Below are 13,363 nucleotides of genomic sequence, written 5' to 3'. Positions count from 1 at the left end.
ACCTGAGTCATCTGCTCCTGTCCACCTTTTCAGCCTCCCACAATTAACATCTTTTTGTTGTCTGTGAAGAAAGAACATATCGTTCTAAAATTTTTAGAATAGTTATTCAACTGAAGTGTTTTTATCCATAGTATAGGAAATTGCTCCCCCTGAAGGTAATTTTTTTTAAAAACTTTTAGCAGATTCAGTTGTAACATATGCACACAGATTTTATCTTTTCAAAATCAGCTGCATAGAGTGGAAAGAGTTGTTTTGTAGAAATGTTAAAAAGGTCCATTATTCTTAGCCATTCAATTTTATTTAGATTGGTTAGTGTAGCTAACAATCCAGAACTGTTGATTCTCTATAAATAATTACTACTTTAGGAAATATTTCACATTTTTCACAACAAAATATTTTTACTTTAAAGTGCTGCTGATGTTGATCGTAGTTTAAGCTCATACGCATGCATCACGTGCACACAGCTTATAGTAGTCCTGTGAATTAATTCATTTCTTTTTTTTTTCATTTTATTACTGTATGTACTGTTATTTTTTCTGCTATACTGGAGGTAAGTTTCTACCAGGATCACTAACTGATGCTAGCAATGAATAGCAGATACTAAAGATTCAGACTATTTGATGATATTACACTTTTTAAATACAGTTGGCTTTTGTGATGAGATGGCACTTAATAAAAACTGAGTAGAGAATGTGCATGTACCTAAGATAATTGAGAACACATCAACACTGTGTCAGCATTAAATTTCACATATTCCTTATCTTAATCTTGTAGCATGCAAGGATGTCTGTGGCAGAAAAGAACAGGTCTTATCTCAAGGACAATGATGCTGCTGGCCTATCAGCAGGCAGTATTTCTACAACTGGGCAGTAGATTCCCAGCTGTTGTGTAGAGCACTCAGTCCAGTAGCTAGAACACAGTGTCCCACTTGTTTCCACCATGGAGTGTACAGTACCACCACCTGACAGACTCCGCAGACCCCTGGTTATCCCATACAAGTACATGATGAGTGCCGGCCCTACAAATGCCTCTGCACGTGTTCTTCATGCTCTTTCCAACCCTATTATTGGTCCACTACATAAGGAAGCATATGAGGTGAGTCTAATTTGCAAGACAGTAGAATTAATAAGCATACAAATGGTACATTGTAGCACTTTGAAATATGTGGCTTATTTGCAGGTTAAAACTGCATCACATAATAATAATAATAATAATAATAATAATAATAATCTTTAGTTTCCTGTAATAACACTTACAGTCTTGAACATCATCATTTTTGTACATTTACATGAGGAAATGAGTAGTAAAAGTAGTAGATGAATTTTGCTATTTGGGCAAAAAATAACTGAAGACAACTGAAGTGGAGAGGATACAAAATGTAGACTGGCAGTGACAAAAAAAACGTTCCTGGTAAAAAGAAATTTGTTAACATTGAATATAGATTTAAGCATTAGGAAGTATATTCTGAAGATATTTGTCTGGAGTGTAGCCTTGTATGGAAATTAAATTTGGATAATAAACTGTTCAGATGAGGATAGAAACTTTTGAAATGTAATGCTACAGAAGAATAATGAAGACTATACGAGTAGATCATGTAACTAATGAGGACGTACTTAATATAATTGGGGAGGAAAGAAGTTTGTGGCACAGAATTCAGAGAAATCAAAGGATCACCAATGTAGTTTAGTATTTAGGAGTAGTGTGGAGCGTAAAAATTGTGGAGGGAGGCCAAGAAATGAATATATTAGGTTGGAGTATAATAAGCTCATAGCATTTTTCCATAAATTTAATAATCACAACAAATACACAAAACAGAGACTTTAGTCATCAATAATATATTCTCCTTCACTATTTACAACAGTCTGCTAAGCTGGGGTAGCTTTTTGATTCTGGGACTGTGGAAACCATGTGCTTTTGAGATGAAGAACTTGTCAAACCATGTTCAGAACATATTTTCATCCAGTAAGGAAGTTCCTTGAAGGTTGTTTGATAGAGAATGGAAAGGGTGAAAATCTGATGGTGCAAGATTAGGTGAATAAGGTGGGTGAAGAATGAGTTCTCAACCCAACTCCTCAATAGTGTTTTCTGTCAGTCTAGCAGAATGTGGGTGGACATTTCGTGGAGTAGGTGTGGCACTGAGTCAAATGATTTTCAGAAATCAAGAAATACAGTATCTGCTTGACTGTGTTGATCCAAGGCTTTCAGTGTGTCATATGAGAAAAGTAAGAGTTGGGTTTCATGTGATCAACGTTTTTGAAATCCATGCTGGTTGGCATTGAGGAGGCTGTCCTGTTCAAGTACCTCATTATGTTTGAGCTCAGAATATGTTCTAAGATTCTGTAATAAATTGATCTCAAGGATATTGGACTGCAGTTTTGTGTATCACTTCTAGTACCCTTCTTGTAGACTGGTGTGGCCTGTGCCTTTTTCCAAGAACTGGGCATGTTTTTTTTGTTTGAGGGATCTGCAATAGATTATAGTCAAAAGAAGGCAAACTCAGCCACAAGTTCAGTATAGACTCTTGACAGGGATTCCATCAGGGCCTGGAGCTTTGTTCCATTTTAACATTTTCTGCTGTTTCTCAACTTCACTGACTCAAATACTTATTTCAGTCCTCTTTTCAGTGGTACAAGGATTAAACTGGGGCAATTTTCCTGGGGGTTTCCTTTGTAAAGGAACATTTGAAAATGAAGTTAAGCATTTCAGCTTTTGCTTTGCCTTGCTCAATTTGTTCCTGTCTCATTCTCTAGGGACTGGACACTAACTTTGGTGCCACTAACAGCCTTTACATGTGACCAGAATTTCTTTGGGTTCTGTGAATGATCAATTCACTGTATTCTGCTATAGTAGTCACTGAAGGCTTTCTTGACAGGCAAATACGTTTCACTCAGAATCTCTCTACCTATAGCCCTACATTTCTGTAGATATTTCTATGCTACGAATGTTCCTTCCCGTCTTGAACTGTTCAACTGGGTACACATTTTTTTTCTATCCAGTACATGTTAACTATTCTTTTAAACTTCACCCAGAGTTCTTCTACATGCTCCTGACATGTGCTGAGAGTTTCCTCATTGAGGTAAGACAGTATTGATTTTTTATCTAGTTTACTGAACGTATATATTTTTCTGCTTGTTTTAGTTGTCCTTTGTACTTTGGCACTCATTGGTGCCACAACAGTGTTGTGGTCACTGATACCAGTTTCTATGTGGACATCCTCAAAGAGGTCAGGTCTATTTGTTACCATTATATCCAATATATTTCCATCGTGAGTGGGGTTTAGTAGTTTTCAGAGAAAGCATTTAGTAAAGTTTTAGAAGATGTCTTATCATGCCCACCACTAACAAAACTATAATTTTCCCAATTAATTGTTGAATGATTAAAGTCTCCACCAATGATTATAGTATGACTGGGGAACTTACATACAAGTGAACTGAGGTTTTCCCTAAAATTTTCAGTTACGTCAGGAGATGAGTCTGGTGGGCGATCGATGGATCCCATTTTCATTTTATGCCCACCCTGATGCTTTGTCTTGCTCAAACAACCTCACATGCAGTTTCAGTTTCTACCTTAGTGGATCTGAGTTTCTTGCCTACTGAGACAAATACATCACCTCCATTTCCCATTTCCCTATCCTTTCCATACACACTTAAATTTTCCCCAAAATTTCAGGTCTGACCAGCACATACTTAGCATCTTTAAGTTCTGACTGAACTTCATGCATTGCATGTGGTGATAAAACGTTCGCTAAAAGCAACTCACATTTTGTCCTAGATCATATGAATTTGTTCTCAAATAGGTCTCAGATGAGAAGAGCTGTGCAGTCCATTGAAAGGAAAGAATGATTGTGTTTTGCAGTGCAGAGCACAAACAGCCCTTGTTTCACAGTGATAAGTCTACGTTCCTCTGTTTGTAGTTTATTTGTACTTACAAAGAAATTTATGCTGCTAGAAACTGCCAACAGGTGCTTCTCTTTCTTAATGTGCTGCATTATATCAGCATGCCCTCCACGTTCAATGGAAAAAAGTGAATGACACACTGTACATTCTAACTTCATAGTCATGGTTTTCTTCAGAAAAGGGAACTCTTCTCTCAAGGTTTTTGAGAAAAACACTTCCTTTTCCCATATTAATGGTCATAAGTTAGTTTCACCCACAGCAAACAACAGACAATGGAGCGCACTAAAGCAGGCTCACCAAAGCTTGCCGAAGCCAGTGTTGAAACTACTGCCTTCTTATCATTGTTGTCTGTAACAGTCTAAAGACACTGTGCCAGTTGCATCTACTACAAATTCATGTCATCTAACAGTTAACAGCTAACTCGTAACTACAAATACAATTGAGTATTGATAGCCCTATAAAGTTATTTAATGAAAACTTGTTACATCTGTCTGTCATTTTTGCATTAGCAAATAGTTGATATGAATTGCAAAGCTCATGCGTAAGTCACTGACACTGAACATTATGATGAAAACTCATCTGTTCATATATCTCCTCATCCCATGACCAAAATAATACTTCTCTATTCGATCATAGCATTCAAGAAAACACAAGACTCAATAAAATGTTAAAAAAACCATGTCTGTGACACTAAATTGACATATAAATAAATAAAAACACAAAATTAAGCAAAAAATTGAAGTTTACTGCTGATTATGAAGAAACAAGGCTTTTGCAAGACACTGGGAAATATAACAAATAAAAGGACAGTCCCATTAAAAACAGGATGTTTGGTCACCAAAATCTATATTGATACTGGCAAGATATTGGTCCCAGGAATTTCAAGACCATATCAACATCTCTACAGTAGTTCCTCAGACTAAAGATAGGCAGAGTAGCTCTTTCTATGCAACTGTACCTTTTGAGGTAGTTACTCTGTGCTAGTTCACAGAGCTAGTTCAAAAGAACTGCACAGTTCATTTTTATTGTTAAAGTATCAATAAAGAAGAACAATTAGAAAAATTCTTAAACTAATAAAATGAAAAACAAAATTTTATAATTTTATTGCCTACAAAAATTGAATGACCTTCATGAACAAACCAGTGTGCGTATTTTTACAGTTTTTGATATGATTATAATAGAGGGAAACATTCCACGTAGGAAAAATATATCTAAAAACAAAGATGATGTGACTTACCAAATGAAAGTGCTGGCAGGTCGACAGACACACAAACAAACACAAACATACACACAAAATTCAAGCTTTCGCAACAAACTGTTGCCTCATCAGGAAAGAGGGAAGGAGAGGGAAAGACGAAAGGAAATGGGTTTTAAGGGAGAGGGTAAGGAGTCATTCCAATCCCGGGAGCGGAAAGACTTACCCTAGGGGGAAAAAAGGACGGGTACACACTCGCACACACACACATATCCATCCACACATATACAGACACAAGCAGACATATTTGAAGACAAAGAGTTTGGGCAGAGATGTCAGTCAAGTCAGAAGTGCAGAGGCAAAGATGATGTTGAATGACAGGTGAGGTATGAGTGGCAGCAACTTGAAATTAGCGGAGATTGAGGCCTGGTGGATAACGGGAAGAGAGGATATATTGAAGAGCAAGTTCCCATCTCCGGAGTTCAGATAGGTTGGTGTTAGTGGGAAGTATCCAGATAACCCGGACAGTGTAACACTGTGCTAAGATGTGCTGGCCGTGCACCAAGGCATGTTTAGCCACAGGGTGATCCTCATTACCAACAAACACTGTCTGCCTGTGTCCATTCATGCGAATGGACAGTTTGTTACTGGTCATTCCCACATAGAATGCGTCACAGTGTAGGCAGGTCAGTTGGCAGATCACGTGGGTGCTCTCACACGTGGCTCTGCCTTTGATCGTGTACACCTTCCGGGTTACAGGACTGGAGTAGGTGGTGGTGGGAGGGTGCATGGGACAGGTTTTACACCGGGGGCGGTTACAAGAATAGGAGCCAGAGGGTAGGGAAGGTGGTTTGGGGATTTCATAGGGATAAACTAACAGGTTACAAAGGTTAGGTGGACAGCGGAAAGACACTCTTGGTGGAGTGGGGAGGATTTCATGAAGGATGGATCTCATTTCAGGGCAGGATTTGAGGAAGTCGTATCCCTGCTGGAGAGCCACATTCAGAGTCTGGTCCAGTCCCGGAAAGTATCCTGTCACAAGTGGGGCACTTTTGTGGTTCTTCTGAGGGGGATTCTGGGTTCGAGGGAATGAGGAAGTGGCTCTGGTTATTTGCTTCTGTACCAGGTCGGGAGGGTAGTTGCGAGATGCGAAAGCTGTTGTCAGGTTGTTGGTGTAATGGTTCAGGGATTTCGGACTGGAGCAGATTCGTTTGCCACGAAGACCTAGGCTGTAGGGAAGGGACCGTTTGATGTGGAATGGGTGGCAGCTGTCATAATGGAGGTACTGTTGCTTGTTGATGGGTTTGATGTGGACGGACATGGGAAGCTGGCCATTGGACAGGTGGAGGTCAACGTCAAGGAAAGTGGCATGGGATTTGGAGTAGGACCAGGTGAATCTGATGGAACCAAAGGAGTTGAGGTTGGAGAGGAAATTCTGAAGTTCTTCTTCACTGTGAGTCCAGATCATGAAGATGTCATCAATGGACACAGGCAGACAGTGTTTGTTGGTAATGAGGATCACCCTGTGGCTAAACATGCCTTGGTGCACGGCCAGCACATCTTGGCACAGTGTTACACCGTCTGGGTTATCTGGATACTTCCCACTAACACCAACCTATCCGAACTCCGGAGATGGGAACTTGCTCTTCAATATATCCTCTCTTCCCGTTATCCACCAGGCCTCAATCTCCGTTAATTTCAAGTTGCCGCCACTCATACCTCACCTGTCATTCAACATCATCTTTGCCTCTGCACTTCTGCCTCGACTGACATCTCTGCCCAAACTCTTTGTCTTCAAATATGTCTGCTTGTGTCTGTATATGTGTGGATGGATATGTGTGTGTGTGTGTGCGAGTGTATACCCGTCCTTTTTTCCCCCTAGGGTAAGTCTTTCCGCTCCCGGGATTGGAATGACTCCTTACCCTCTCCCTTAAAACCCATTTCCTTTCGTCTTTCCCTCTCCTTCCCTCTTTCCTGATGAGGCAACAGTTTGTTGCGAAAGCTTGAATTTTGTGTGTATGTTTGTGTTTGTTTGTGTGTCTGTCGACCTGCCAGCACTTTCATTTGGTAAGTCACATCATCTTTGTTTTTAGATATATTTTTACAGATTTTTATTTTTATTTTATTTTTTCTTTTACATTGAATTTTTTTTGTCAAAATGGGCTGAGAGCTTTCAGTTTCAATTAAAATCTTGACTTGAGAAGTCTGAAGCATTGAATATTAAAGTATTCTCACTGTCACCAAGAATGTGTATCTGTTTCGTAGCTCTTTTTCAAAAAACTAATTTAATAGTTCACAAAAATTAATTCTGAAGACGGGAAAGAAATATTTAGGTACAGATACTGGAGACTGAACTGAGCTAAGTGAACTAATGGAATTGTTTCAGTCTTCCAATCTGGCGCTGTTTGCACAATTCACTGTTCACAGTGCAGAACTATGGATGCTGATCCTAGGAGTGAGGTGTATTCAGTATCAAGAGAAGTGAGATTCATTTGTATGCATTCCAACTTTCAATAGATAGGGGAAGTGAGGAGTTCATGACCTGTAGTTCACTAAAAGAAAGACCACTCTGAACAGTTCCTCTCCCAGAATAGTTCATAAACTACACATCTCTACCTCAGGCTAGCTCAGACATACAAGAAGAAGCAAGCAGTGGACTTCAGTTTATCTATAGAGAGAGAGAAGACTTAATAAAATGTTTTTTATTTAGACTAAAACCTAAATATGATATACATTTTATGTTTGCAGGCAGTAATGTTCACCTGATAGATGATGAATGCAGTGTACATTAAAATAACAAACTGATCTTTCCTTATGTGATATAATTACAATTTAACAAGTTTCAGATTTGTTACTTGTACTGTGACACCTTACTTTCTGCAAAAAAATACTTTATAGGTTTTGATGAGTGAGTTTGCAAGTATCAAAATATGTGACATAATGACCACATATTTTGATTGCATTCATTTAGAATCTTAAATTATTTGCACCGTAAAGGGACCATAGACTTTAGTAAGTGACATAAATTTGAACTTGATACACCAACCTGTTGCAGAGGAAAAGTGGTTTTAAAACGTGAACAGACAGATGGATGAAAAATGACAAAAATAGTTTTTGTGATATATAATTACAAATTAACAGTTTTCGGATTTTTTCCTTTACTTGTAGTGTGAAAATTTGCTTCTTGCCAAATTTCATGATTCTATTTCAACAGGAAGTATCCTATACATTTTCATGAGTGAGTTTACGAGTATTAAAATATGTAACACAAATGGCCATGTCTTTTCGCTCCACAGACTTAAGAGTCTCAATGTTTTACACTGGCTTCAATATCTGACATAAATTTTAACTTGATACATCTGCCCATTCCTAAGAAAAAGGGTTCATAACAGTTGGACAGACAGACAGATGGACGGAAAACAAAGTAATCCTACAATGGTTCTGTTTTTACTGATTGAGATATGGAACCCTAAAAGTTAAGTAAACTGTTTATTATTCCAAAAGCTATCACCATAACTATTAATATATTTATTGCCACTGTGAAACAAGATGGTCAATGCCATCATAAAAAATGTTTGCACTTGCCTATAAAACCATGTTTGTACCCAGATGTGCACATCTTCATCTGAAGCAAATCAATTGCCACAAGTGTCTTTCTTCAGGACACCAAAAATGTAAATCACATGGTGAGAGAGTAGGCTTAATGGAGGATGTACATTGGTTTCCAAGTGAAACTTCAGTATTGCATCTAAAACAATTTTGGGAACATGTGGGTCTGCCAAGGCTGTTTTGACTTCAATGCAAAAGTTTTGTGGGAAGCCCTTAAAAGCCCTCCATACAGTCCCCAATCTCTCTCCATTTGGTAGTCCTTTTTGAAGCCCTGAAGAAAGACATTCATGGACATTTATTTACTTTGGACATAGAAGTGGATGCCTGGGTGCAATTTTGGTTCTATACATGGCTGCAAAAACTTTTGTGTGAAGACATAGACTAACTTGTCTGACAGTGGGGTAAATATAGTAACACATATGGCAGTTACTTTTGAAATAATAAACTTCTTCCTTAGTTTCTTTCCATCTGTCTCATTTTCATTTGGCGGCCACTTATACATCACAAGACACAGCCGGAATGGAAATATCACTGATGCAACAGAGAAGCAGAGCCATTGCAGCTATAAGGATCCAATCACTTCACATCCAGCCATGGACTTGTTATGGCTTGTGTGATCAGAACTGATGCAGTAGCAAAACAAGTACACACAAACCCATGTAAATAACCTTCTTCAGACTCCACAACTGCTTGCTGTGACACTGCTGATGGTGTCATATCCAATGCTGTAGACTTAAGTCCTCCAGCTGGCAGGTTACTTCAACTGCTGCCATTTTCCACCCTGGAGGTCTCTGGTTCCCATCTGGGGCCACGCAGCCATTCATCCATCATCAGCTGTATGGGTGGACTCTGCTGTTGGGAGCTGCCACTTCTGCACGGGTTCATTAATGTGATCATGCCTGCCTTGGCTGTCGTCACCTGGGGCTGCTAATGGCTTATAACAGGCACAGCTGATTCATAGATCCTCTCCTGATGGGTCAGAGGCCTTACTGTACCATTGGCATCTGCAATGGCAAGTTGCAGTGCCTTCCCTGCCAGGGCATGTGTGGTTCGTCTCCCATGAGTGTTGGCATCATAGGGCAACACGACACATGTACTTGAAATAATAAATGATTAGCTCTCCATTCATTCTCATTCATCTAACAGGCACCCATTCACTATGCCACTGCAATCCACACCTGGGTGGACAATTCCCAAAATACAGCTAGTCCACCACCTACCACAGCAGCTGACCAACTTGGTCATTGTATTGGTATTGGTTTTGGTATAGTATTCATTGGTCCTGTTGTCTACAAAAACATCGTTTGCATAAGACATTGGACAATTCAAGTTATAAGTACAGTTCTGAGCGTGATTTCTAGGCATACTTATTTAAGGTTACAGTAAAACACTTAACGCATTAAGTATTTATATAACACACTTTATAAATTTAAATATTCTTCAATAAAGTAAAAGGAGCGGTGTTGTAAATACGACTTTGGAGATTTTCCAAAGGTTTTGACCTCAGTAATAGCTTTTATGTTTTCAGAAAGTGTGTTATAAAGTTTAACTCCCATGTTGGAAGTACCTTCTTGACACAGAGATGTGTTGATTTGGTTATATGTAAATTTTTGTTTTTTTTCTGTAAAGTGATCATGTATATACAGTTTTCTTGCAGGCTGCATTTCTTTCCTATTACATTTATTTTAAAGAATATAAGGGTTTCCATAATGTATGCAAATGATAATGGGGGAATAGCAGATATTTTAAACAGAGGTGTGCAAGAGACTCTAGATTTGTGCCCAAATATGATTCTAATGGGCCTTTTTTGTAGTCCGAAAATGCTGTTAGCCATTTTAGAATTTCCCCAGAAGGTGACTCCATATTTAAGGTGAAAATGAATTCGTTACTGTTATCTCACTACAGAATGATTTTAGTGTCTTGCTCAGTTCTGCAATAAGGTATTCACTATAATTCCATTTTACATTCCTCTGCAGCCAAAGTCCTACAGATTTAGTTTCAGTACTGTTGCTAACTAGTTCATCATTGTTAGAGACCAATGGGATAAAAATGCCCTTGTTTGTACCACTGTGAAATTTTGCTGCAATGGTTGTTTTTTCTATTTATTCCAAGCTGATTATTCTGTGCCCCACTGCTAAGTTGACCCATAACTGATCCTTGGGGGTACACCATATTTAATTTGTTTATAGTCTGATAAGTGTTCAGATATAGTTTTAGGTGGATATTTGTGTGCTTGATGCACACTTCCTGCTTATGATTGCTCAGAAAGCAACTGATCCAGTTGTTGGTCAGACTTGAATACCATATTTTTCAAGATTTGACAGCATAATATCATGGTTCACCATGCCAAAAGCTTTTGACAAGTCAATAAAGACTGTTATTGATCCCTGTTTCTTATTCCTCAGGTTTAACATGGAGCTGATACACTAATAAATAGCAGTTGTTGTTGACCTCTTATTTCTGAATCCCCGATGTCCATTGCATAGTATATTGGTTTTATTTACAAATTTCATAAGTTCATCCTACATAACATTTTCTAATACTTCACTATGATTCCATTTTACATTCCCCTGCAGCCAAAGTCCTACTAATTTAATTTCAATACTGTTGCTAACTAGTTCATCATTGATAGAGACCAATGGGATAAACACACCCTTGTTTGGACCACTAATAAACTAATACACAAATAGCAGTTGTTGCTGACCTCTTATTTCTGAATTCATGTTGTTCATTGCATAGTATATTGGTTTTATTTACAAATTTCATAAGTTTGTCGTACATAACATTTTCTAATACTTTTGAAATGCAAGAGGAAATTGTGATGGACTCTAGTTATTTATGGTATCTTTCTCACTGTTTATATATACTAGAATGACTTTAAATGTTTTCAATAAATCAGGGAAAATCCTTGTCTGAAGTGAGCATTCACATAACTGTGTAAGTAATGCAATTAGGTTTGATGAACTCTTCTTTAAGAGTGTTGAAGGAACACCATGAATGTCTGCAGAGTTGGAATTTTTTTGTCCTTGTATTGCAGTAGCTACTTCATCTTGTGAAACAGAATTGATGTACATTGTCCCCCTACAATCACTTGTTTTGTATTCATTGCCTTGGGTACTCCTGTGTAACTTTGATTGTTTCATATTATTAGCAACACTTGTGAAAAAATTGTTTAAAGTACTGGCTACTTTTAAGAGTTTTGTTACTTTTTTATTTTTTTGTGATAGTGTTATATTTCTGCAAAATTATCTGTGTTCTCCAGATTCTTTTTTTATAACATTCCACACTTTATTATCTGACCTATAAATGTATTTGTCATTATGCATTATTTTTGCCACTCTTATTTATTTTAGTAGTATTTTCGAGTAATTTTTATAGTATATGTGTCTTTCAAGTGATGAATTTTTTTATTTACACATTTCATGAAGTAGTCTTTTTTTCTAGCATGAAACCCTTATTCCTCTTGTGATCCAGCTATTTGTTCTAGAATTCCACCTTATGGTTATAGTATTCAGTGAGAAGGTAGTTTGAAAGAAATGGGTTAACGTATCACTGAAAGTGTTGGATTTTTCATTGATATCATTAATTTTGTAAACCTGTGACCATTTTTCTTTCTGTAATAAGCTGTTGAAGTAACTTACATTGTCGTGAGTGTACCTTCTGCTTGTGGTTCTTAAAGACGTGTTGTTAATAATATTGCCTTTCATTTTTAACCCTAAAATTTGAGCAAGATCACTAAAATGTGCACTGAAAATTTTTGGTGAAGTATTGTGTAAACTTTTCTCAGCTAGAAATTGATCTAAACAGCCCCTTTGCTTCCTTATAGGCTGATGCAAGATTCACAAGGGCCTCTCCATTTCTACTGTTTGTGAGGAAATAAATATTGAAGTCACCACAGATCATCAACTCACAATCCATTTTATTTGCCTTGTTTAGCAATGACTCCATTCTGTTTAAGAAAAGTTCAAAATGTGCAGATGGTGATCAGCAGACTGCTGCAATAAACAGATTGAACTGAATAATTTTTATAGCTGGAATTTCACAATCCTTTTCAAAATTTGTTCTAGTTAAGTCAGGTAGGATAGTAAAAATCTATATTTTCCTTTATGTAAATTGCCACCCCACCCTTCTTGCTGTTTTTCCTGCAGTAGTAGAATGACAAAATGACTATTTATTTTCATATTCTAAATTAATTCTGGGGTAAGCCAGTGTTCAGAAATGCATAACTGCATCACTGGAACCGCTGAAATGAAAATTTCTATACTACTTATTATCTGTGTTGTAGCAAACAGAGTTTTGCGAGTTGCTTAGCAATGTTTTCATGGGTATGACTTTGACATTATTTAGCATGAAATGCTCTAAGATCTCGGTGTGCGTATAGCCCAATAATTTTGTTAGTTCTAGGATGTTGTAACAGATATGCACCAGGATGCGGTATGTTAACAATTATATAAGGTCCTTCATATAGCAGACGCCACTTAGCATTGCGTCGTTTGAGTGCTACAGATTTATGATGAGTACGAAGTAGTACAAGCATTCCTACCTTGAATTTTTGTTTTCTTTTTATTATGTTTGTGTGATGTTTGTTTCGTATCTGTGCGTGATGTGCCAGTGTAGTCAATACTTCTTTTATTTTCTGTTCAGGTGTGATTTCCTTGTCTGA

The 13,363-nt window shown here is 37.6% G+C and overlaps 1 protein-coding gene across 1 annotated transcript in view; it reads left to right on the top strand.

Annotated features, from left to right (window-relative positions):
* The first annotated feature begins 865 nt into the window (after window positions 1–865).
* Window positions 866–13,363, top strand: part of LOC124771069 (alanine--glyoxylate aminotransferase-like) — a 123,580-nt gene continuing 111,082 nt past the window's right edge. The window contains exon 1 of the mRNA XM_047249284.1: window positions 866–1,095. Coding sequence (XP_047105240.1) covers window positions 940–1,095 — 156 coding nt within the window. The 5' untranslated portion in view covers window positions 866–939. The remainder of the gene's footprint in view (window positions 1,096–13,363) is intronic.

This window comes from Schistocerca piceifrons, unplaced genomic scaffold, assembly GCF_021461385.2.
Source record: "Schistocerca piceifrons isolate TAMUIC-IGC-003096 unplaced genomic scaffold, iqSchPice1.1 HiC_scaffold_887, whole genome shotgun sequence".
Classification (NCBI taxonomy): Eukaryota; Metazoa; Arthropoda; class Insecta; order Orthoptera; family Acrididae; genus Schistocerca; species Schistocerca piceifrons.
The sequence above is the reverse complement of the archived record's forward strand: the minus strand, read 5'-3'. Positions and strand labels throughout refer to the sequence as shown.